This window comes from Procambarus clarkii, chromosome 19, assembly GCF_040958095.1.
Source record: "Procambarus clarkii isolate CNS0578487 chromosome 19, FALCON_Pclarkii_2.0, whole genome shotgun sequence".
NCBI classification, from domain to species: domain Eukaryota; kingdom Metazoa; phylum Arthropoda; class Malacostraca; order Decapoda; family Cambaridae; genus Procambarus; species Procambarus clarkii.
Genome location: NC_091168.1, coordinates 29,578,447 through 29,601,583, shown reverse-complemented (window position 1 = coordinate 29,601,583; position 23,137 = coordinate 29,578,447). Strand labels below are relative to the sequence as shown.

Sequence of the window (23,137 nt, the reverse complement as noted above, 5' to 3'; positions counted from 1 at the left end):
TCTTGACGCTTTCCCTCTGATAGTTCCCTTCCTCCCTCCCTCCTTCTCTCCGAGTAGAATCGTATTTCCCTTTCTGGGAGGAGGATTCAATACCCCCCGTCAGGGAGTAAGATTTCATTTACTTCTCTGGAAGTATAGGATCTGATTTCCGTCTGGGAGAAAGATCTCATTTCCCTCCGTAGGTGACAAAACTCGATATCTCTTTTGTCATCTCAGCGAAGTTGAAGACCTGGCATTTCCTGACCTTTAAAGGAGCAGACGAATGGAACTGATTCTCTCTCTCTCTCTCTCTCTCTCTCTCTCTCTCTCTCTCTCTCTCTCTCTCTCTCTCTCTCTCTCTCTCTCTCTCTCTCTCTCTCTCTCTCTCTCTCTCTCTCTCTCTCTCTCTCTCTCTCTCTCTCTCTCTCTCGCGGTGAAGAAAGGGGGACTGAAGTGTTGCTCTTGGACGTAATCCAGTAACACATCAGATCCCCAATGAGATTATACCGGTGAAGTCTCGGAGCCTTTAAGAAGACATTGTTACCAGGACGAGGAAGCCCTTAGGAGACTTGTGAGAGTTGTGGAATTCACGTTGCCTTCGTGTGTGTAACGGCTTGTGCACGATAGGGCAGTGGAGGGGAGTCGTTGCCTTGTTAACTCAATGGGCAGGTCTTGTTCACTCTGTTCACAGGATTTTAAACTGCTTTGCATGCAGTTAGGACTGTTGTGTTTACTGTCGTTATATATATATATATATATATATATATATATATATAATGTTTGGGTCGCAACCCGTGACACTCTTCAGCAGTGAGCGAGAATGATTGACTGTTGTTGTTGTTTAAGATTCAGGTATTGGGAACAAAACGTTCCAAGTAGCACGGGCTATGGTGAGCCCGTGAATGACTACCCCCCCCTCCCCCCCCCCCCCCCCCCCTGAGGATATATTACAATTTGCATTATTGTTTATAAACGTTGATCCTATTATTTTTCTATTGATTCTACAGTGTTGGGGATAAATTACACAAGAATTATCCCATATTGTTTTGGGATCGGCCTCACTCACATGTTTCATAAAGTTAAAGTTTTCTTGGTCATATCTACCAGACCTCTTGTGTTGGGTGATGCGGTTGCTTAGAGTCCTGCTCTGTTTGGTCATAATATACTTGTTACAATCATTACAAGGACTCTTATAGACTGTGGCGCTCTGAAGAGTCACAGTTATCATTCTCATCTCCCATGGTCCTCAGTGATCAGGGGGTCCTCCCTGAAGAGTCCCAGTTATTACACTCATCTCCCATGGTCCTCAGTGGTCAGGGGGTCCTCCCTGAAGAGTCCCAGTTATTACACTCATCTCCCATGGTCCTCAGTGATCAGGGGGTCCTCCCTGAAGAGTCCCAGTTATCACTCATCTCCCATGACCCTCAGTGGTCAGGGGGGTCCTCCCTGAAGAGTCCCAGTTATCACCCTCATCTCCCATGGTCCTCACTGGTCAGGGGGTCCTCCCTGAAGAGTCCCAGTTATCACCCTCATCCCCTGAATTTCCCTGACTACGATATTGGCGCGGACTAAACATAGCAATACGACCCCACGGACCGAAATAACCAGACATTTGGAGAGCAGCCTGTAATGTGGGGAAGTGGGAGTGGGAGGGGTGTGGAGTGGGGGGGGTGTGGAGTGGGTGGGGGTGTGTGGAGTGGGGGGGTGTGGAGTGGGGGGGATTGAGGAATGGGTTATGGTGGTAGTGCCTTACGAAGATGGTGGTTGAGGTAAAGTACTGCAGGAGCTGGTACTCCCACTAGTTGGCCTGGTAGTGGGCGTGTGTAGAGACCTGTACTGGTGAGCTACAGTCACCTTCCTCTCTCTCACTCGCACACACAAAAGAAGGGATAGGGCAGACGTGATAACGACGTACAAGATACTAACGGAGGATTGAGGAAGTAGATGCAGAAGCAATGTTCTGATTAAGAAACATTACAACGAGAGGGACAGAAGTGACAACTAGAAACAGATGAGAATGTCAGAAAGTATTTTGTTTATAAAGGCGGAATACATGACCTAAAGCTTTACTCGTGAAGCTGATGAGTACCCAGACTTTCGCTCACATGAATCCATGAATACGCATACATGTATCCATAGACACATGCATTAATTACACATATGCGTGATGAATGTTGCTGGAATGTCCTTATACATGCCAAGCCTACGTTTAACTGTTGATTGGTATTGGTGTGCTGGAGGGTGCGGGACGGCTCCTCTCTCACTTTGAGTCAACATGCCTGGCTTGTACGGCCACGGCGGCGGCTCAATAGTGGCCTGATACGAATCCTGACCACGCAAGGTGTGGCCATTGACTCGGCCGACTCATCACACACCACCATGCACCTTGTAATTTCTGCCCCCCCGTGTCTGAGACTGGCTTGTCAGAGTGCCTCCACACGCGAGTGAGCTGTGTGTGTGTGTACTCGCCTAGTTGTGCTTGCGGGGGTTGAGCTCTGGCTCTTTGGTCCCGTCAATCAACTGGTGTACAGGTTCCTGAGCCTACTGGGCTCTATCATATCTACACTTGAAACTGTGTATGGAGTCAGTAAATAGGTACCTGGGAGTTAGACAGCTTTTACTTCCTGCTTCCTGGGTGCGTGGGTGTGTGTGTGTGTGAAAAAAAGTTAGTTAGTAACAGTTGATTGACAGTTGAGAGGCGGGCCGAAAGAGCAGAGCTCAACCCCCGCAAGCACAACTAGGTGAATACACACACACACACACAGCTGTCTAACTCCCAGATACCTATTTAGCGCTAGATGAGCAGGTGCATCAGGGTGAAAAAAAGTCAGCCCGATTTTATTTCTGCCTCGGCGTGGAATCGAACCCGGGCCCTTAGGACTACAATTCTCGAGTGTTGTCCACTCAGCCGTGAGGCCCACACTCCCGCGCGCGCGCGTGAGTGTTATCTTAAGCTGACAAATAAATGCAAATACATTATTCAATAAACACCGAGCCAAATGCATTCCTGATGAAGCGAACATGCTCTATCCACCCGCACTCTCCCCCAGACTCCTCCCCCCACTCTCACTAGCTGTTCCCCCACTCTCACTCACTCTCCCTAACTTCCCCACTCTCACCCTCAACAACCCTAGGTAATATCTACCTACCTAAGGTAACCCCATTCATACCAGTTATCCCCTTCCTTCGCCAACCTGCTCCCCCTTTGTCACTCCACTCTCCCTCACTCCTCTCTCCCTCACTCCTCTCTCCCTCACTCCCCTCTCCCTCACTCCCCTCTCCCTCACTGCACTCTCCCTCACTCCACTCTCCCTCACTCCACTCTCCCTCACTCCCCTCTCCCTCACTCCCCTCTCCATCACTCCCCTCTCCCTCACTCCACTCTCCCTCACTCCCCTCTCCCTCACTCCCCTTCTCCCTCACTCCCCTCTACCTCACTCCCCTCTACCTCACTCCCCTCTCCCTCACTCCCCTCTCCCTCACTCCCCTCTCCGTCACTCCCCCTCTCCCTCACTCCCCCTCTCCCTCACTCCCCTCTCCCTCACTCCCCTCTCCCTCACTCCCCTCTCCCTCACTCCCCTTCTCCCTCACTCCACTCTCCCTCACTCCCCTCTCCCTCACTCCCCTTCTCCCTCACTCCCCCTCTCCCTCACTCCCCCTCTCCCTCACTCCCCTCTCCCTCACTCCCCTCTCCCTCACTGCACTCTCCCTCACTCCCCTCTACCTCACTCCCCTCTCCCTCACTCCCCTCTCCCTCACTCCCCTCTCCCTCACTCCCCTCTCCCTCACTCTCCTCTCCCTCACTCCCCTCTCCCTCACTCCCCTCTCCCTCACTCCCCTCTCCCTCACTCCCCTCTCCCCTCAGCGCAGCATGTAAAAGGTATTTAACTTGTGTAAACAGTTTAAGTATATATTTCTCCTCACCGGAAGGAGGCGAGGGTGACGTCATCTCAGGAGCAAAACTTAAAACAAGAATATATTAAAGTGCTGAGCTCGTCCCTGCGAGTCTTTAGATCATGTCAAGTTGTTTGTCACTCTCTCTTGTGGGGGAGATCACTGTTGTTGTGGCTGAGGTGACGGGGGAGAGATCACTGTTGTTGTGGCTGAGGTGACGGGGGAGAGATCACTGTTGTTGTGGCTGAGGTGACGGGGGAGAGATCACTGTTGTTGTGGCTGAGGTGACGGGGGAGAGATCACTGTTGTTGTGGCTGAGGTGACGGGGAGAGATCACTGTTGTTGTGGCTGAGGTGACGGGGAGAGATCACTGTTGTTGTGGCTGAGGTGACGGGGAGAGATCACTGTTGTTGTGGCTGAGGTGACGGGAGAGAGAGAGAGAGAGAGAGAGAGAGAGAGAGAGAGAGAGAGAGAGAGAGAGAGAGAGAGAGAGAGAGAGAGAGCTCAAGGTGTCAATCATGAAGTGTGTATAGAGAGGTCCCACCATTTTTCTGATTCCCCTTTCTTCCGTGTGTCCTATTTTCTTCACCTGTGCACCTACCCTCTTCACCACATTCCTTATCTCTCCCCCTCCATCTCTCTCCCCCCCCCAACACTAGAGCCCCAGCGCCTCTAGTGTTACAACAGCCTGGTGGACCAAACTCTCACAAGTCAAGCCTGGCCTCGGGCCGGGCTTGGGGAGTAGAAAAACTCCCAGAACCCCATCAACCAGGTATCAACAAGGTAGCAGGACCTCACAAACTCACAAGGACCTGAAAGGTGTGTACCATCATACATTATGATCAATACCGTGAGGAGAGACACATATGGGACTAATAGAGCAAGAACTCGGCAATGTGATGTTATATCTATATAATGTGATGATACATCTATATCCCACACAATATGTCTGGGATATAGATGTATCTGGCAGTTTTTTCAAAGCTACAATGTTGAATACATCATATCTGGAGGTTATCTTGAGATGATTTCGGGGCTTATCGTCTCCGCGGCCCGGTCCTCGACCAGGCCTCTTTTTTGTTACACACCCCCAGGAAGCAGCCCGTAACATCTGTCTAACTCCCAGGTACCTATTTACTGCTAGGTACCGGGGCATCAGGGTGAAAGAAACATTTTGCCCATTTGTCTCCTCCTCCACCGGGGATCGAACCCGGAATCTCTCAGGACTAAGAATCCGAAGCGCTGTCCATCCAGCTGTCTGGCACCATGTGTCAACTTTGTATAAATGTCGATTACACCATATATCAACTTCATTCCGTTTAACTTTTAAAGAGAAAACATGCACTCCCTTGAACATTATATTGTAGAATGTCCCATAGTGACTGACTTTCGCCCTTCTGGGCTAAGGTATGCTGAACTCTGTAACTACTATATGAGTACTGGAACACTTGATGATATATTGGACTTGTACCCAAGATTGACTATGTAATGCATCAGTTATACAATGTATATATATATATATATCACTAAGAACTCTTAATTGACCCGACCAGGATTCGAACCCATGCCGTCCAGGATCGCCCCTAAAAGTACACAATATCGTGACTACCGCACAGTGATCGTCTATTGTCAACTTACCCCAGGTAGACGATCATTGGTGCGGTGGTCACTGTACTGTGGGGTACTGTGTACGTTTAGGGATGATCCTAGATGGCATGGGTTCGAATCCTGGCTGGGTCAATTAAGTTCTTATTGATCTGTGGCTTGCGTGGTCCTGCACCTATAATATTTATATATATATATATATATATATATATATATATATATATATATATATATATATATATATATATATATATATATATATATATATATATATATATTCTAGTTAACATTGTAAATGTGTGGCCACGTCTGTGGTCGAAAATCATAACACAAAACTACCTCATTTTCCCCTCATAAAATTCGTGATGTAGTACCGGCGTGCCCAACTACTGAGCCTTGTAACAGCCACAAGCTAAGCCATTCTGATGGTGCTTGACATTCCCCTCTCCTTCAAACGTGTTCAGGGTGGTCGACCCTCCACCCAGTGCTTGTACCTCCAGCCCAAGGGTGGAGGGGAGACTTGAGTAGGGCGTGCTGTGGAACCCTTTTTGACAGCTTCAGTGACCCTCTGGGTATGTAGTGATATCCTCAGACAGCTTCAGTAACCCACGAGCCATATGCAGACTCCCCAAGACAGCTTCAGGGACCTGAGACACCTTAACTTCTCGTCAATAGACAATGATAGACTGATCAAGACCGCTTCATCTACACCCACACTCCACCCAGTTACAAATACGGGTACAGCTTCATGCATGAACACAGCTTCATGGCTTATTACAGTTTGCTTGCAATTTACACCCATAATAAATAGAGTTACAAAAACCTTGCAACATGCACTTGAAGATTAGTATTGCAAATTCCTGGTGGGATCAGAACAGAATTATAAAGTCAGGGTTTTGCTGATATTGCAAGATATCACGATATCCCCTCAATGCAGATTACAGAACTGATGCAAATACAGTGGCTGGAGTACAGGTGAAGATACAAGGACTCACAATGTGTGTGTTATCTTGAGGTTATCTTGAGATGATTTCGGGGCTTTAGTGTCCCCGCGGCCCGGTCCTCGACCAGGCCTCCACTCCCAGGAAGCAGCCCGTGACAGCTGACTAACACCCAGGTACCTATTTTACTGCTAGGTAACAGGGGCATAGGGTGAAAGAAACTCTTCCCATTGTTTCTCGCCGGCGCCTGGGATCGAACCCAGGACCACAGGATCACAAGTCCAGCGTGCTGTCCGCTCGGCCGACCGGCTCCCATCTGTGATGTGTGTGTGTTTGCTATTTGTATTTACTATTTGTGCCTGAAGAATCGAGCTGTTTAGCTCTTGGACCCCGCCTTTGTACCCAATCTATTTTTCCTCTATTATATCTACTACATATATTTCTCACTAACTGACGCGCGCACACACCCAGGAATGAGCCCATAGCAACTGTCTAACTCCCAGGTACCTATCTACTGTTAGGTGAACAGCCGCATCAGGATGAAAGAAACTTTCTTTCAAACTGCCCATTTGTTTCTGCCTCCGCCGGGAATCGAACCCGTGTCACTCGGACTGCGACCCCCCGAACGCTATCCACTAAGCCGCGAGGCCCGTGTACTCACCTATTTGTACTCACCTGTTTGTGCTTGCGGAGGTTGAGCTCTGGCTCTTTGGTCCCGCCTCTCAACTGTCAATCAACTGGTGTACAGGTTCCTGAGCCTATTGGGCTCTATCATATCTACACTTGAAACTGTGTATGGAGTCAGCCTCCACCACATCACTTCCTAGTGCATTCCATCTGTTAACTACTCTGACACTGAAAAAGTTCTTTCTGACATCCCTGTGGCTCATGTGGGTACTTAGTTTCCACCTGTGTCCCCTTGTTCGTGTACCACCCGTGTTAAAACACCCAGGTACCTATTTTACTACTAGATGACAGGGGCATAGGGTGAAAGAAACTCTGCCCATTGTTTCTCGCCGGCGCCCGGAATCGAACCCGGGACGACAGGATCACAAGTCCACATGTGCACAGTTGAAGCACCCCGACCACTGTGTGACAGAGGAGCACGTGTCCACCCCGTCACCCCCGTCATCTTTCTCCCCGTCACCCCCGTCATCTTTCTCCCCGTCACCCCCGTCATCTTTCTCTCCGTCACTCGCAGCGATCTCCTCGGACTTGACCCAAGTCGGACTCGAGGAAGAAAATGGGGAGTCGGGGTGACTTTGTGGGAAAAACCCCACACACCATTTAAACACTCACTACACTAAGCAGATAATATTGCTGCTGTTGTGTAATAAACAAATTCACTCATAGAAGACGGAGCACAGTGGAAATTTCCTCCCGTAGAAAACGAGATATCATTACCACACGTCGCCATTAAATTCACTAGCCTAATAATGGGAATTATTCTTAATACATCAGTCTTTGGACTCTAAACATCATAAAAACCTTTGACTTGAACCAACTTATAATTATCAGTACCAAAATAGAGTAAAAGTGGGTCGTCTTAACCACTTCTTGACGACATCTGGACAAGACGCTGGATGAGCCAGTGGGAAGGAGGCTTCAGGAGTCGCCACTAATTTTAACAACAAAGTCTCGCTGGGAGCAAATTCAGCTCCCATAGTTCTCCCTTGGACCGTGTTATGGACCGTAAACTGCTTCCATTATCAACTCGCAATCGTCCACTTGTTGTTGTTGTAGATTCGTTACCTGGGACAAAAAGTTCCAAGTAGTACGGGCTATGGTGAGCCCGTAGTGCATCGTCTACTATAAGGGAAGTATCTTACCGAAACCCGTTTATTATCTAGTGCTTTCCTTGCCGGAGAATAGTTGGAATCTACCAAATATATATATATGGAATATATATCTCTACCTAACCTAAGTAGGTAGAGATATAGGGTGAAGCCTGTTAGGCCACGAGACAAAACCCAAGATAAATATTATCATTAACTTCATCTAATAAGTCATTACTATATATTTTCCCTAATATAGCTGTCATATTAGGTTACTGATATTATTTGTGAGTGCCCTTTGACAGGGGTACTTGAAGAGGAAGAGGAATTAACACTAGTAACCTAGTAACTCATGCCTCTTAGTTCTGGGACTAGTACAGGAGAGAGAGGCCTGCCTCACCCACCATTGTGTATCGACTGGCTTGTTCATCCGTGTTCAAACTGGTTGTCTAGGATGTAACAATAACAAGATAAGGCCTTCTCATTTAATTACTAATATATGTAGTCTGATACTGTAGTGACTGTCTACTAACCAATAATTTATATTGATGACTAACGTAAACCATAAACCCTCCAGATTGTGTAAGGAAAACGATTTGTGGGATTCTAAATCAAAATTTAACTTAACGTAAAATATAAATTACTATATATAGATTAATATTAATTAAATATATAGAAATCTCACAGGTCATTTTCCCACAGACCTATTCTCTCTCTCTCTCTCTCTCTCTCTCTCTCTCTCTCTCTCTCTCTCTCTCTCTCTCTCTCTCTCTCTCTCTCTCTCTCTCTCTCTCTCTCTCTCTCTCTCTCTCATACACACACACACACACAGTTGTTGAGGTTGAAAAGTTGAGTCAAAGTTGAGGTTTTCTCCACAACATTCACACAACCTTGGGGCCACATGCCAGATCCTCTGGTCCAGCCTCCACCTCCACCGCCTCCCTCCAGGAGCCTTTCTTTCTCGTACGGTACTCCGGTACTGAGCCAAACACGAGGGAATGGTACGTAGCGGTACATAGTACTGGAGCGGGGGTCGTGCTACGGTGCAGTTGGGCGCGGTTCTTGCTAATGAAACAAAATGGGGCGGTGACATTAATGGCGTTAGTTCCGAGTAAGGAGCAGCGTTGTTAAGCGGTGTGTGTGTGTGTGTGTGTGTGTGTGTGTGTGTGTGTGTGTGTGTGTGTGTGTGTGTGTCTGTGTGTGTGTCTGTGTGTGTGTCTGTGTGTGTGTGTGGGTGTGTATGTGGGTGTGTGTGTGTGTGTGGGTGTTTGTGTGTGTGTGTGTGTGTGTGTGTGTGTGGGTGTGGGTGTGGGTGTGGGTGTGTGTGTGTGTGTGTGTGTGTGTGTGTGTGTGTGTGTGTGTGTGTGTGTGTGTGTGTGTGTGTGGGTGCGTTAGCTGAATCTGGGACGGACCCTTATTAGCTGTGCTTCTATTCGCACGTTATCATTCTTAATTGCTATTTTCCTCTCTTCTATTGACAAACATCTTGCTTGTTTGATTAAGATATATTCTCTAAATCTTCCTCCTCCTTTATATTTGGTTTATATCTGGGGGGGTTTCTTAAATTTGTAATATCTTTATATCTTTTATATCAAAATTATATCTTTAATTTTGTCGAACCTTTAATTGCATTTAATCTGGTGTTCATCTGTGTACTAGCACTATTACCTGGCCTCAGAGATTTGTATTGAGGGGTATGTGTGTATCTTGAGGTTATCTTGAGATGATTTCGGGGCTTAGCGTCCCCGCGGCCCGGTCCTCGACCGGACCTCCTTTTTGTTACACCCCTACCCCCCAGGAAGCAACCCGTAGCAGCTATCTAACTCCCAGGTACTTCTTTACTGGTAGGTAACAGAGGCATGAGGGTGAAAGAAACATGTTGCCCATTTGTCTCCGCCTCCACCGGGGATCGAACCCGGAACCTCAGGGGCTACGAATCCGAAGCGCTGTCCACCCAGCTGTCAGGCGCCCTGTGTGTGAGATTAGGATCTTTCAGCGTGTGGTAGGATTTATTATAGACGTAGTAAATATCATCCGTTTTGTTTGTAGGAAATCTTGAAATACTTTGGATAATCTCCCCTGGAGCGTCTTAATTCCTGCCTCACACACATTAAGGTTGATAGGTCGATCTTGGCGGCTTGAGGCGTGTCCACTCAACCGAGGAATATGTCCACACACTGGATGGTGGGCCACTGTAATGTGGGCCACTGTACGGTGGGCCACTCTGTACGGTGGGCCACTGTATGGTGGGTCACTCTGTACGGTGGGCCACTCTGTACGGTGGGCCACTGTATGGTGGGCCACTCTGTACGGTGGGCCACTCTGTACGGTGGGCCACTCTGTACGGTGGGCCACTGTACGGTGGGCCACTGTACGGTGGGCCACTCTGTACGGTGGGCCACTCTGTACGGTGGGCCACTGTACGGTGGGCCACTCTGTACGGTGGGCCACTGTACGGTGGGCCACTCTGTACGGTGGGCCACTCCGCAGACAGAGAGGACGGTGGACCACTCTGTATAGAGAGAAGAGCTGCCATAATCACATTCCCAAGGCACTGTCATACACCCACGATTGTTCAACCGTTCTTCCAGCAGATGCATGAACATTTTGAGCCCTGGAGGTTTGCTTGACCTCCAGGGGGGGTCATAGAACAACCCGTCCTCATAAAAATAACGTCACTTTTGGCTCGTATGCGCGCTATGGCCAAAAGTGGACGTAATTTGAAATGAAATCGGCTCACGAAAGTGACGTACTGTCCCGTTTTCTGTTTGAGTCGTCCGGCTTACTCGGAAAGGTTAGGAGAGGAAACTTTCAATTAACGTTTTTCATAACGTTTTGAAACTTTATGAGAATTTCCTGCCCACCTAACCTATCAGAGGACCTTTAACTGTTGTTGAAAAAAAAATCTCAAATTTATTTTCATTTTCAAATTACATCCACTTTTGGTCATACGGACAAACGACCAAAAGCGACGTTATTTTTAAGAGGACAGGTTGTACTGACCTCCCCCAGGGTGCTGTAGTCTACTCCGGCCTGGGGTGAGGAAGTAAACCGCTACGCTGGTCACAAGTATACCACTCCGTCCTCCTCAAATGGAAGTACTATCCCCCTTATAGTAACCATTTGGTGTAGAGTACCAATATGTAGTGATGGATCACCACAAAGTTAACTTTCCTGTTGCTGAATTTGGAACATGAATATAAGACCTAACTTAATCTCTTTATAGTATTCCTAGGCCTAATATGCACTATCTTAGGCCTTACGTAGTACATATACATGTGTACTATGGCCTAAGTAATATTCTCTAGGCCTAAGAATATTTAATTTTGGGTTTTAGATTCGTTTTTTTCTGATTTCTATGAAATTAACCGTTCAAAAAGAGTTTATTCCGACGCTTCATATTGGTAACCACCAAATAGTTAATAGAAGTGCTTTCATTTCAGGAGGACCTGAAATGAGGCATTTCAGGTCCTGCCTTAAGTACTCCCACATAATGGCCATTATCAGCATCTGAGACCTTGACACTGTCTTTTTTCACACAATTTTCTCATGTTTCGTTAAATCTTATTTCTAAACGATTAATTTGACCAAACTCCCAATTTCGATGTTCTTTATTAGTGGCTGTTAATCCCAGTTCTTAGATATTCTTATATATGGTTGATTGTGGATTATAGTGATGAGAAAACATTCTTTAATTACTCTTCCCCCAAAAAATGTTTCAGCATCTGCATTTTATGTTTTAATTATCAACATTATACATTTTAATAAATTTTGAGTCACCTATAGTGTTAATTTTATACAACAAAATGTCCTATATTACTAGGGCATTGTCTTAGATACATCTAGATTCCTTAAACACTTCTAGATTCTATAGATATTACTAGATGGCCCTACATACACCTAGATTACCTAGACATTCCTATATGTTCTAGATAGGTTTAGATGCCCTAAATATTCCTATGTATCTATAGATACACCTAAATTTTGGTGTAAATTTAGGTGTATTTAGGTGTAGTCGTTAGTATTTATACACAGATTTTCCTTCCTTTCATTCATTCGACCAGCTGTTGTTGTTGTTGTTTAAGATTCGCCACCTGGAACAAAAAGTTCCAAGTAGCACGGCCTATGGTGAGCCCGAAGTAAAACGACCCGTTGGGATTCCTGTTATCAGACAGTCATTAGCTTTAATGTAGATTTGATTTTCCGTTTGACACTTCAATTTAAATTTCTCCTGGAAATTATTGCTGTACGTCGCCCCTCGTTCTTGTCCATTTATCTATCGGTGGAACAATTTATATTCCCCAATATGTTATTCTGCTAATAGTTCGCTGCTCTCAACATTCATCCATTTTCGGTGACTAATGATCTCTACTATTTTGGGCTCATATTGGTGCAGTTAACTGATGTTTTGTAGTATATATTAAAGGTATTACGTTGTCAGTCTTAACCCTAACACTTTTCACTTTACAACCTTGGTTATTTGAGTTAGTTTACAACGTTGCCCCTCCCTGCCCACACCCAGAACACGATCCTATAGTACACACAGAAATCACAATAGCGTGATGCATCAAATGAACAAATCCACAAGGGCCGTGATGAAGATTCGAACCTACGTCCGAGAGCAACCCTGACGCTGCCTTAATCGACGTCTTTTGACCATGTCGTAGCTCAGTCGATTAAGGCAGCATCTGGGATGCTCTCGGACGTAGGTTCGAATCCTCGCCACGGCCCCTTGTGGATTTGTTCACGTTCCAATAGTGCTTACAATATATATTTATACACTGTAACCCACAATAGTGTGAGTTTTACTCATTTGCATCATCGGAGAGTTCAACACAAACTCTAAAGTACGAGGATGAAATGAGACTGAGATAGATACTTTGTAATGTGGCAAGGAAGGTTTAAGTCTCAGTTGGGTACCGGTAAGGTACCTCTGAGGTCCTTTCTCATTGATAGCATCCATAGTTATTTTTCAGTTTGAAAACAGTCTTGTAGTTTTGGACCTGTATAAGTCTGATGATACAAGTGAGTGAAATACACACACACACACACACACACACACACACACACACACACACACACACACACACACACACACACACACACACACACACACACACACACAATACAAAAAAGGGACTGGGTGGCTGAATGGGTAGTGCTCTAGGCTCGTGGACCTAGGGACCGGGGTTTGATCCCCGCACCCGGCGGAGACAGATGGGCAGAGGTTCCTTAACCCTGATGCTCCTGTTACTTAGCAGTAAATTGGTGCCTGGGCGTTAGACAGCTGTCACGGGCTGCTTCCTGGTGTGTGTGTGTGTCGTGGGGGGGAGGGGGAAAATAGTAGTTAGTAACACTTGATTGATTGACAGCTGAGAGGCGGGCCGAATAGGCGGAGCTCAACCCTTCAAGCTCAACTAGGTGAATACAAGTAGGTGAATACACCAATCGTTTCAGAGGGAATAGACTCGTTCCTCTCAATGTTTGCCGACGATGCTAAAATTACGAGGAGGATTAAGACAGAGGAAGATAGCAAGAGGCTGCAAGGTGACCTGGGCAGACTGAAGGAATGGTCCAACAAGTGGCTGCTAGAGTTGAACTCAAGTGTAGAGTAATGAAGTTAGGTGGAGGCAGTAGGAGGAACAACATTATCTTGGAGCAACACAACGTACCAAGTGGAAGACGAAGTCCGCCATGAAACGTAAATTGAAGTCCTCTATAAATTCTCAACCACTCTATCGTGGAAATAAACATTTCATTCGCTTAGGCACTAGGAGACTCGAACCCTGGCCCCATTCCGGGCTCGAGGGAGTAGAAGAACTCCCGAAACCATGTCAAGGTATGTTCCAGGTAACCGCAGACCCCAACGGGTGAAAGGCAGCCGCTCTACCTCTTAAAGGCTGTCTCATAGTACAGTGATAGAGCTTCAAGCCTGGGGTCGGCGGTTCGAGTCTCCTGTAGTGCCTCAAGTGAATAAAATATTTATTTCGACAATAGTGTGGGTGACAATTTATATGACATGGGCCTGGATCACTAATTCTTAAGTACGTAGTACCAGCTGGAGAAAGTAAAACATTTCAGTTGGGCACCGGATTGTTGCCTCTGAAATCTTTTGTATTTTTGTGTTGTCTAATAATACAGTGGTAGAGCTTCTGTCTCCCACTCGTGGGGTCGCCGGGTAGAGTCTCCTAGTGCCCACGTGAACGAAATGTTTATATTCATGGTAGTGTGGGTGATCATTTGTATATATATATATATATATATATATATATATATATATATATATATATATATATATATATATATATATATATATATATATATATATATATATATATAGGGAAGGGAGTACCACCTCTGGCTGGAAGAAGGGGGACCCATAGCCTCGGAGGAAACCACACATAACGCATTGGAGGGAATGTGTATTCCCTCCAATACAGTTTCTGTGTGCTTTTCTCCTACCACCCCCTTCCCTTTTTTTTTTTCCTTTATTGTGTATTTAAAGGTTACAAAACATACAAGACAAATGCCTAAAGGTTATGGATCTCTTGAAGCTCCTCCGCTTCTGGACAGGAACCGAGGACGCAGCAAGCATTTCCCCTCTGGATCGCCACACTGAGACGCTGAAATAAAAAACTGGAAGCCCTTGGGTCTCTGGTGACGTCAATGAGCTTGGACCCCAATTCCTTGAGAAATCCCAAGGCACTCTTGCCCCAGGGGCCATGCGTCTCAGACGCTATGGGAACAAAGAGGTATTGACCTTCCAGTCGCCTGTACTTGAGTGATTTTGCTGTTTCCCTGTGGTATATATATATATATATATATATATATACATATATATATATATATATATATATATATATATATATATATATATATATATGTATATGTATGTATATATATATATATATATGTATATGTATGTATATATATATATATGTATATGTATGTATATATATATATATGTATATATATATATATATATATATATATATATATATATATGTATATATATATATATATATATATATATATATATATATATATATATATATAATATGAATTTATCATTTAATGTGATTGAGGACAACTGAAGGAACTATAGACAAGCTATAGAAGCCGACATCACACAATCCTCAGAAAGCCAAGGAAACACACTGGCAAAGACGCTCCATCGTCACACCTACGCCAGGAGAAGTGTGTGAGCGCGAGGAAGCTGGCCTCAAGTGAAACCTCCAGTGTGGAGAATTAGTGTGGATGATAGACGGCTTCCAGCGGACCCGGAACACGTGTAATTAACCCTGGGAAGCAGGCGAGCCGCGGCCCCTGTGGGTCCCCAGGTGCCCCCCCCCCCCTGGGACTCTGGTGAAGGGGGTCTTTGTGTCCGCCTGTGACCCCTTGAGGCCAGGGACAGACCTGGCTGATGGAGGCTCCTGTTGGTGTATATCTTCCCTGGGAGGAAGCGGGGAGGAGGCCAAGAAGACTGCAGGCAAGGCCGTCTCATTTCTTGGGGAAGGGGGAGACGGGGTCTTGTAAGACCTGTGGCTCGTGGGAAATATACCAAATTAACTAATCCTACCTAAGCGTTTGCCCTTGAGGGGTTGAGTGTGGAGCTCTGTCCCGTAAGATGTGAGGGGGAATTTATTATTCCTAGCTGGGACCTTGCTCATATTTTTCCATTTTTATGATTTTGTAACCTTCTAGCAGGAGTGAGACAATTGAGATTAGTTCTCGGTGTAGGGCTGCCTCCTGTACAGTAACTGAGTACTGTTACGAGGCAGATTACGAGTCCAGTACTGAGTGCTGGACTCCTCTACCCATAGGAAGATTTTTAATGCTGTGATCATGTCTCCTATAAGTCTTTTAGTTTTCCAATGGTGGTGAAACTTACTGTGCTCTCGTGAAACTCACACGTACTCGGGTTAGCTGAGGTTAGTGGCGTGAGTTGGTATTTAGACTGTGTGGCACAAATATATTTACAGTTCAACCTTTCAACCCCATTGACGCGGTTTTTGGTACCACTGGGATCATGTTTATATGGTGTGAGTCCTAATTGGCAACAACGAGATTACTCTACATGGTTAGTTAAACAGAGAAGAATTGCTTCGTTGGCTCGTTACGATGCCATGATTTGACCCTCATATTGACCCTCCTATTGGTATTTATATTTCTTTTCCAGTCTCCTGAAAGACATAATTATGAGCCATTAATATTTTTTTACTTAGAGATGAAGTAAAACTTAATTACCCGCATTTTTACTTGTTTTTGGAGTATTTTATTTACCATGTTTTTGTGTTATTTCATCTTTAATATTTGTAACGCTACGGGCTCACCATAGACCGTGCTGCTTGCAACTTTTTTGTTCCAGGTAGCGAATCTTTTAAGAACATTAGTGGAAACTTTTTTCTTAATAAACACTTTCTAATTGGATTTTTATTTTTTTCAGATTTAACAGCAATCTTGAGGAATGAACCACCGTCCCATGGTGCCATTCCACAACCATCTTGAGGAATGAACCACCGTCCCATGGTGCCATTCCATAACCATCTTGTGGAATGGACAACCAAATTTTGTACCCTATAGTCATCATCCTTCAAGACATTTCTAGTTTTTCCTCTGATATTTTTAATCCCCCCCCCCCCAAGGTCTTACACTTAGGTTGGGCATAATTACTGTTGCATTAATCTAATTGACGACAATAACAACTATTCGCTGTTAAAATATAATTACTAAGAATATATATATATATATATATATATATATATATATATATATATATATATATATATATTTATATATATTTATATATATATATATATATATATATTTATATATATATATATATATATATATATATATATATATATATATATATATATATATATATATATATATATATATGAATGAAAACTCACACCCCAGAAGTGACTCGAACCCATACTCCCAGAAGCAACGCAATTGGTAACTACAGGGCGCCTTAATCCGCTTGACCATCACGGCCGTCAAAAGGAAGTGATAGCCGAGGCTATTTGAGCCACTTCCCCGACGGCAACTCGGATGGTAATCTTGGGCATAGCATTTCACCAAATCACCTCATTCTTTGGGGCACACGTGAGGAACACAAATGCAAACAAGCCTGAATGGTCCCCAGGACTATATGCGAATGAAAACTCACACCCCAGAAGTGACTCGAACCCATACTCCCAGAAGCAACGCAACTGGTAACTACAGGGCGCCTTAATCCGCTTGACCATCACGGCCGTCAAAAGGAAGTGATAGCCGAGGCTATTTGAGCCACTTCCCCGACGGCAACTCGGATGGTAATCTTGGGCATAGCATTTCACCAAATCACCTCATTCTTTGGGGCACACGTGAGGAACACAAATGCAAACAAGCCTGAATGGTCCCCAGGACTATATGCGAATGAAAACTCACACCCCAGAAGTGACTCGAACCCATACTCCCAGAAGCAACGCAACTGGTAACTACAGGGCGCCTTAATCCGCTTGACCATCACGGCCGTCAAAAGGAAGTGATAGCCGAGGCTATTTGAGCCACTTCCCCGACGGCAACTCGGATGGTAATCTTGGGCATAGCATTTCACCAAATCACCTCATTCTTTGGGGCACACGTGAGGAACACAAGGCGATTAAGGCGCCCTGTAGTTACCAGTTGCGTTGCTTCTGGGAGTATGGGTTCGAGTCACTTCTGGGGTGTGAGTTTTCATTCGCATATAGTCCTGGGGACCATTCAGGCTTGTTTGCATATATATATATATATATATATATATATATATTATATAATTGTTGATGTTGTTTTTTGTTCGGGAATGACCTCTTCACAACCCTCTAGTCCAGCTGTGACCTTAAAAGCATAAGAATTCAGATATATGAAGGCACAATTGTCCATTAGAGGCAGCTCCTATTTTTATCTACCTAAAAGTCGTTTATATATATGTCTAACCTTCGTTTGAAACAATCAGGTGATTCTTCGTCTATTATGTTAACCGGTAAATTGGTCCATTAATTAACTGCCCCATTCCGAAAACCAATAATAACTCATGACCAGGATTCATAAAGCATTTACGTCTCCATTTACGCAACCTGTACGTGTTCCAACAATTTTGGCGGCTTTATTTACATTCATTAAACATATTTGAGCTCTGAAGCAGTACGAGGTTGTTTATAGCAACAATAACCATTGTGAAAGTTTCAAAGCTTTTAAACTGTTTAATAAATTAAAAAAAAACTCTACATGGTTGAAAGATGTACAGGTTTCGTAAGTGGGTGCTTGATGACTCCTGGCTATGTGGACATACACCGAAACGCCAAATTGCCCGAAACGCTATGCGTAATAGTAACTTTAGGTATTGTATGTACTAGCTCTATCTTTAAATCCAACATTATGTTTGTAACTCATCTTCAATGTACGTACCTTTACCTGAATACAGAATCTAAATCTAACAACATAGTTGACAGTTATGTTTGTTGTGTTGACAGTGTGGTCGGTGACTGGGGTGGCTGGCCGCTCCACGGACCTCCCCTGCTACCTCACGCCTCGCTCCCCGGGGGACACGCCCAAGCTCATCCTCTGGTATAAAGCCACCGTCAGGAGCCCGCTCTTCAGGTCAGGACCAGCTTCTTGTATCATGTGTGTGTGTGCTCTTTGTGTGTGGGATTTTAATGCATTGTATTTAATATTATATCCCCAAGGCCTAGGGCCATGCTTGACTTGATAACTTGGTGAAATAGGCTGTTGAATCACCCGTTCTCGCAAATTTAATAAGTCAATATTGACTTATTAAATATGTGCATAGGTGACATAACAAAATAGATACCCTTAAAAAGATTCATAGAAAACACCGACCTTACCTAACCTACTTAGTATGTTAAGATAAGCATCTTATTGCTTCGTAATTACAATTATTACCTAACCTATAATAGGTATAGGTTAAGTAATAATTGTAATTACGAAGCAGTAAGATGCTTATCTTAAGATACTAACAAGGTTAGGTAAGGTCGGTGTTTTCTATGAATCTTTTTAAGGGTATCTATTATGTTTAGTATATCACCTATGCACGTAGTTAATAAGTCAATATTGACTTTACGAATTTGCGAGAACGAGTTGGTTGAATAGTCCTCTCATCTCTTCGAGTAACAACAGGAAGAGAAGCGAAACATTGGTGGCAGCGGTGGGATACGAACCCACGCCTCCGAAGAGACTGGTGACTCTGTTACGCCTCTATCTCTTTTTTTGTTGTTAGTCGAAGAGATGGTAGGGTATCTTATTTGTGGTGTGGAGAATAGGCAGGTTCCTTCTGTAGCGTCTTTATTGAGAGGCAACACAAATATGCACAGCCTGTCTGAGGTCCACCTGTTCCTGGGCATAACTATGAATTCACTGGCACCCTACACTTGAGCGGCCCTCCGGCTCTATTAATGGTATGACGTCAGAGACTTAGCTACTTTGTGATTGGTGAACATTTTAAATGTCTACAATTTTAAGACCAGTCAGTACACAACGTGGCCACTCTGATGTTGTGTACACAGGCAGAGTGTAGGGCTAAAACCAGCCAATATAACTTGATTAATATCCAAGTGTGGAATATTTACAGTTCGTTATTTTGGAGTTGAGGTTAAGTTAGGTTAGGTTACGTGAAGTTTAAGTTAGATTTAATTAGATGAAGTTTTGGTTAGGTTTAGTTAGATGAAGTTTTGGTTAGGTTTAGTTAGATGAAGTTTTCGTTGGGTTTAGTTAGATGAAGTTCCTTTAAGGTAGTGATATATTCAACATTATCATGACGGTTCAACCTATTTTTAACTAGCAGTGACGAACTTACCAAGCATGGCCATTAAAGTGTGGTAAGTTGGAATGAACTAGTAATTATATTACCAGATCATTATGGCATTATGGACATGTAAAAAAGCGTGTTTCATGCGTATATGTGTATTTAAGTCCGACCATTGACACGCAACTGTGTAATAATCTAAGTGTAGTTACATGATGAGAGCTATGCTTGTGGTGTCTCGTCTTCGATTGATTGATTGATGAAGACTAAGCCACCCAAAAGGTGGCACGGGCATGAATAGCCCGTAAGTGGTGGCCCATTTGAGCCATTACCAGTATCAATAGATGATACGGGAGATCTGTGGAGGTGCGACTGCACCCTGCGTGACGGGAGATGTCTCCCGTGTGTCCCGACTTCCCAGCACTCTGTGTTATATAACGCTTTGAAACTACTGTCGGTTTTGGCCTCCACCACCTCACTTACCTTGTTACAAATGTCTTCCACTCTGCAGAAGAAATCTTCCTAATATTTTCCTGGCACCTTAGTTTCCTTAGCTTGGATCTGTGTCTTGAAGTTGCTGGTTTCAGAAAATCATCTTTGTCAATTTGGCCGATTCAAGTTATTTTGTAAGTGGTGATCATATCACCTCTCTTCTATCTTCTAGTTTTGACATGTTTAGCGCCTCTTGTCCCTTCTCGTAACTCTTGTTGTTCAGATCCGGAAGCCATTTTGTAGCATGCCGCTGCACCTTTTCCAGTTTCTTTATGTGCTTCTTAAGGTTTGGTCACCATACAACTGCTGCATATTCCAGTTTTGGTCTCACAAAAGTCATGAACAGTTTCTTTAGTATTTCACCATCCATATAATTAACAGCAAGTCTCAAGTTGGAAAGCGACACATCCGCTCCTCTCACCATGTTCTTTATGTGTTCCTCTGGCGACAGTTTACTATCTACCCCCCCCCCCCTCCCCCCGGGTCTCCTTCTTTATTAGAGTTCTGTAATTCCTTTCCACATAATTTATAAGTTGTATGTGATCTATTTTCTCCGATTCCACATTCCATAACATGGCATTTATTCACATTGAATTCCATTTGCCACTTGACGCTCCTAGCACTTATTTTATCTAGATCAATTTGAAGGGCATTATAATCGTCTGCGTCTCCTGTCTTCCTCAGTATCTTGCGAGTTTCTCGAGCTCAATCATACTTGAAACTGTGTCTGGAGTCAGCCTCCACCACATCTCTTCCGTATGTGTGTGTGTGTACTCACCTAGTTGTGCTTGCGGGGGTTGAGCTTTGGCTTTTTGGTTCCGCCTCTCAACTGTCAATATGCTGGTGTACAGATTCCTGGTCTGTGTGTGTGTGTGTGTGCGTGTGTGTGTGTGTGTGTGTGTGTGTGTGTGTGTGTGTGTGTGTGTGTGTGTGTGTGTGTGTGTGTGTGTGTGTGTGTGTGTGTGATATTTCAACTCAGTTTATATTGCAGCTAAGTTCATCCTTATACTATACCACGATTTTAACACTAGAACCATCAACATGGCTCATTATTCATAGCAGTCACTGTAATTCAGTCAAACGTCGGCCTCAGACGCATGTAAACAAAGAACACGTGGTCGTATGACGTCACAGCATGAGGTAAACATTAGCACGTGTGATAGAGATTCCCATTTGTTTTGGTCCGCCGTGGCCCCGCCCCCTCAGCTGTAGTAACTCCAGCACCTCAATAAATTGTAGACCTTTAAATGATTTTCTCTTTCTTATTATATTTTCTTTTGTCATTTTACTTCTGTTATCATCTTTTTCTTATCATTTATATTTATATGAAGTTTGAGCGTTTAGTTAACTATTCAAGTTCACTTTTAGAATTAACCAAGAGTTAACACGTCAGCTGTTAATGTTAAAATACCTCGCAATACTGGTGTTAGGGGCCCCTGTCTGGTGTTGGTTAATGTTAACATTCCCCGGGTTAATGGTGTTTGATGTGTCGTCGTCCCGCCAGACCTCTCGGGGTTCCACTCCGTAACAAATGCGACTGTTTCGCCACACCAGAAACGAACTAAACTCGATCACTTACCTAATTGAAGCCATGCGTGGAAAGCGTCAATATTTCGATACTTTTAATTGTTTACCAGTACGTCGTTTTATTAACGGAGTGATAGAGTTCATTAAACAATATATATATATATATATATATATATATATATATATATATATATATATATATATATATATATATATATATATATTATTAAATATGACCGAAAAAGTAAGATTACAAAATTCTAACACGAATTTTCTCAATATTTCTTATGTTTCTTTTCACTGTCGATGGTAATTGAAAAATCAATTCCCCAAAATTCATTTTTATTTCTAATCTGACGCGACACTTGAACGCGTTTCGTAATAACTTATTACATTTTCAAAGACTTCTTTTCAAAGACTAAGCCATATATATATATGGCTTAGTATATATATATATATATATATATATATATATATATATATATATATATATATATATATATATATATATATATATATATATATATATATATGGCTTAGTAGGCAAGAGGATGACATACGGGCTATCTCATTATTAACGCCGGTAATTAACGAACGTTAATTGGCCATTTTTTTCATATTAATTACCGGAGAGCAAGCAAACTGTTGTTACCACTCCCGTGTCTCTTATTTCTAACCAGTGACTTATTTTGTTTATATTCGAAAAAAAACATTGTTCTTCTTTCATTACAAAGCCTCCTGCCAGGGGCCAGATTCACGAAGCAGTTACGCAAGCACTTACGAACCTGTGCATCTTTTCTCAATCTTTGGTGGCTTTGTTTACAGTTATTAAACAGTTAATGAGCTCCGAAGCACCAGGAGGCTGTTTATAACAATAACAAGAGTTAATTGGGAAGATTTCATTCTTGTAAACTGTTTAATAAATGTAACCAAAGCCGTCAAAGATTGATGAAAGATGTACACGTTCGTAAGTGCTTGCGTAACTGCTTCGTGAATCTGGCCCCTTCAGCCTTGCCATCCCTATCTCTCTACCTCATGCATTGCAGTGCAACATGTTGACGCCTTGCAAGACGGAAATGTTCCGTGCGCTATATCTTGAGGTTATCTTGAGATGATTTCGGGGCTTAGTGTCCCCG

At 43.8% G+C, this 23,137-nt stretch overlaps 1 protein-coding gene across 1 annotated transcript in view; it reads left to right on the top strand.

The window, feature by feature from the left end:
- Positions 1 to 10,893: 10,893 nt before the first annotated feature.
- The window catches only part of LOC138349627 (nephrin-like), a gene marked incomplete at its 3' end in the record, with an annotated part of 187,291 nt that continues 175,047 nt past the window's right edge, over positions 10,894 to 23,137 (top strand). Inside the window, 2 exon segments of the mRNA XM_069327410.1 lie at positions 10,894 to 10,909; positions 18,694 to 18,820. Coding sequence (XP_069183511.1) covers positions 10,894 to 10,909; positions 18,694 to 18,820 — 143 coding nt within the window.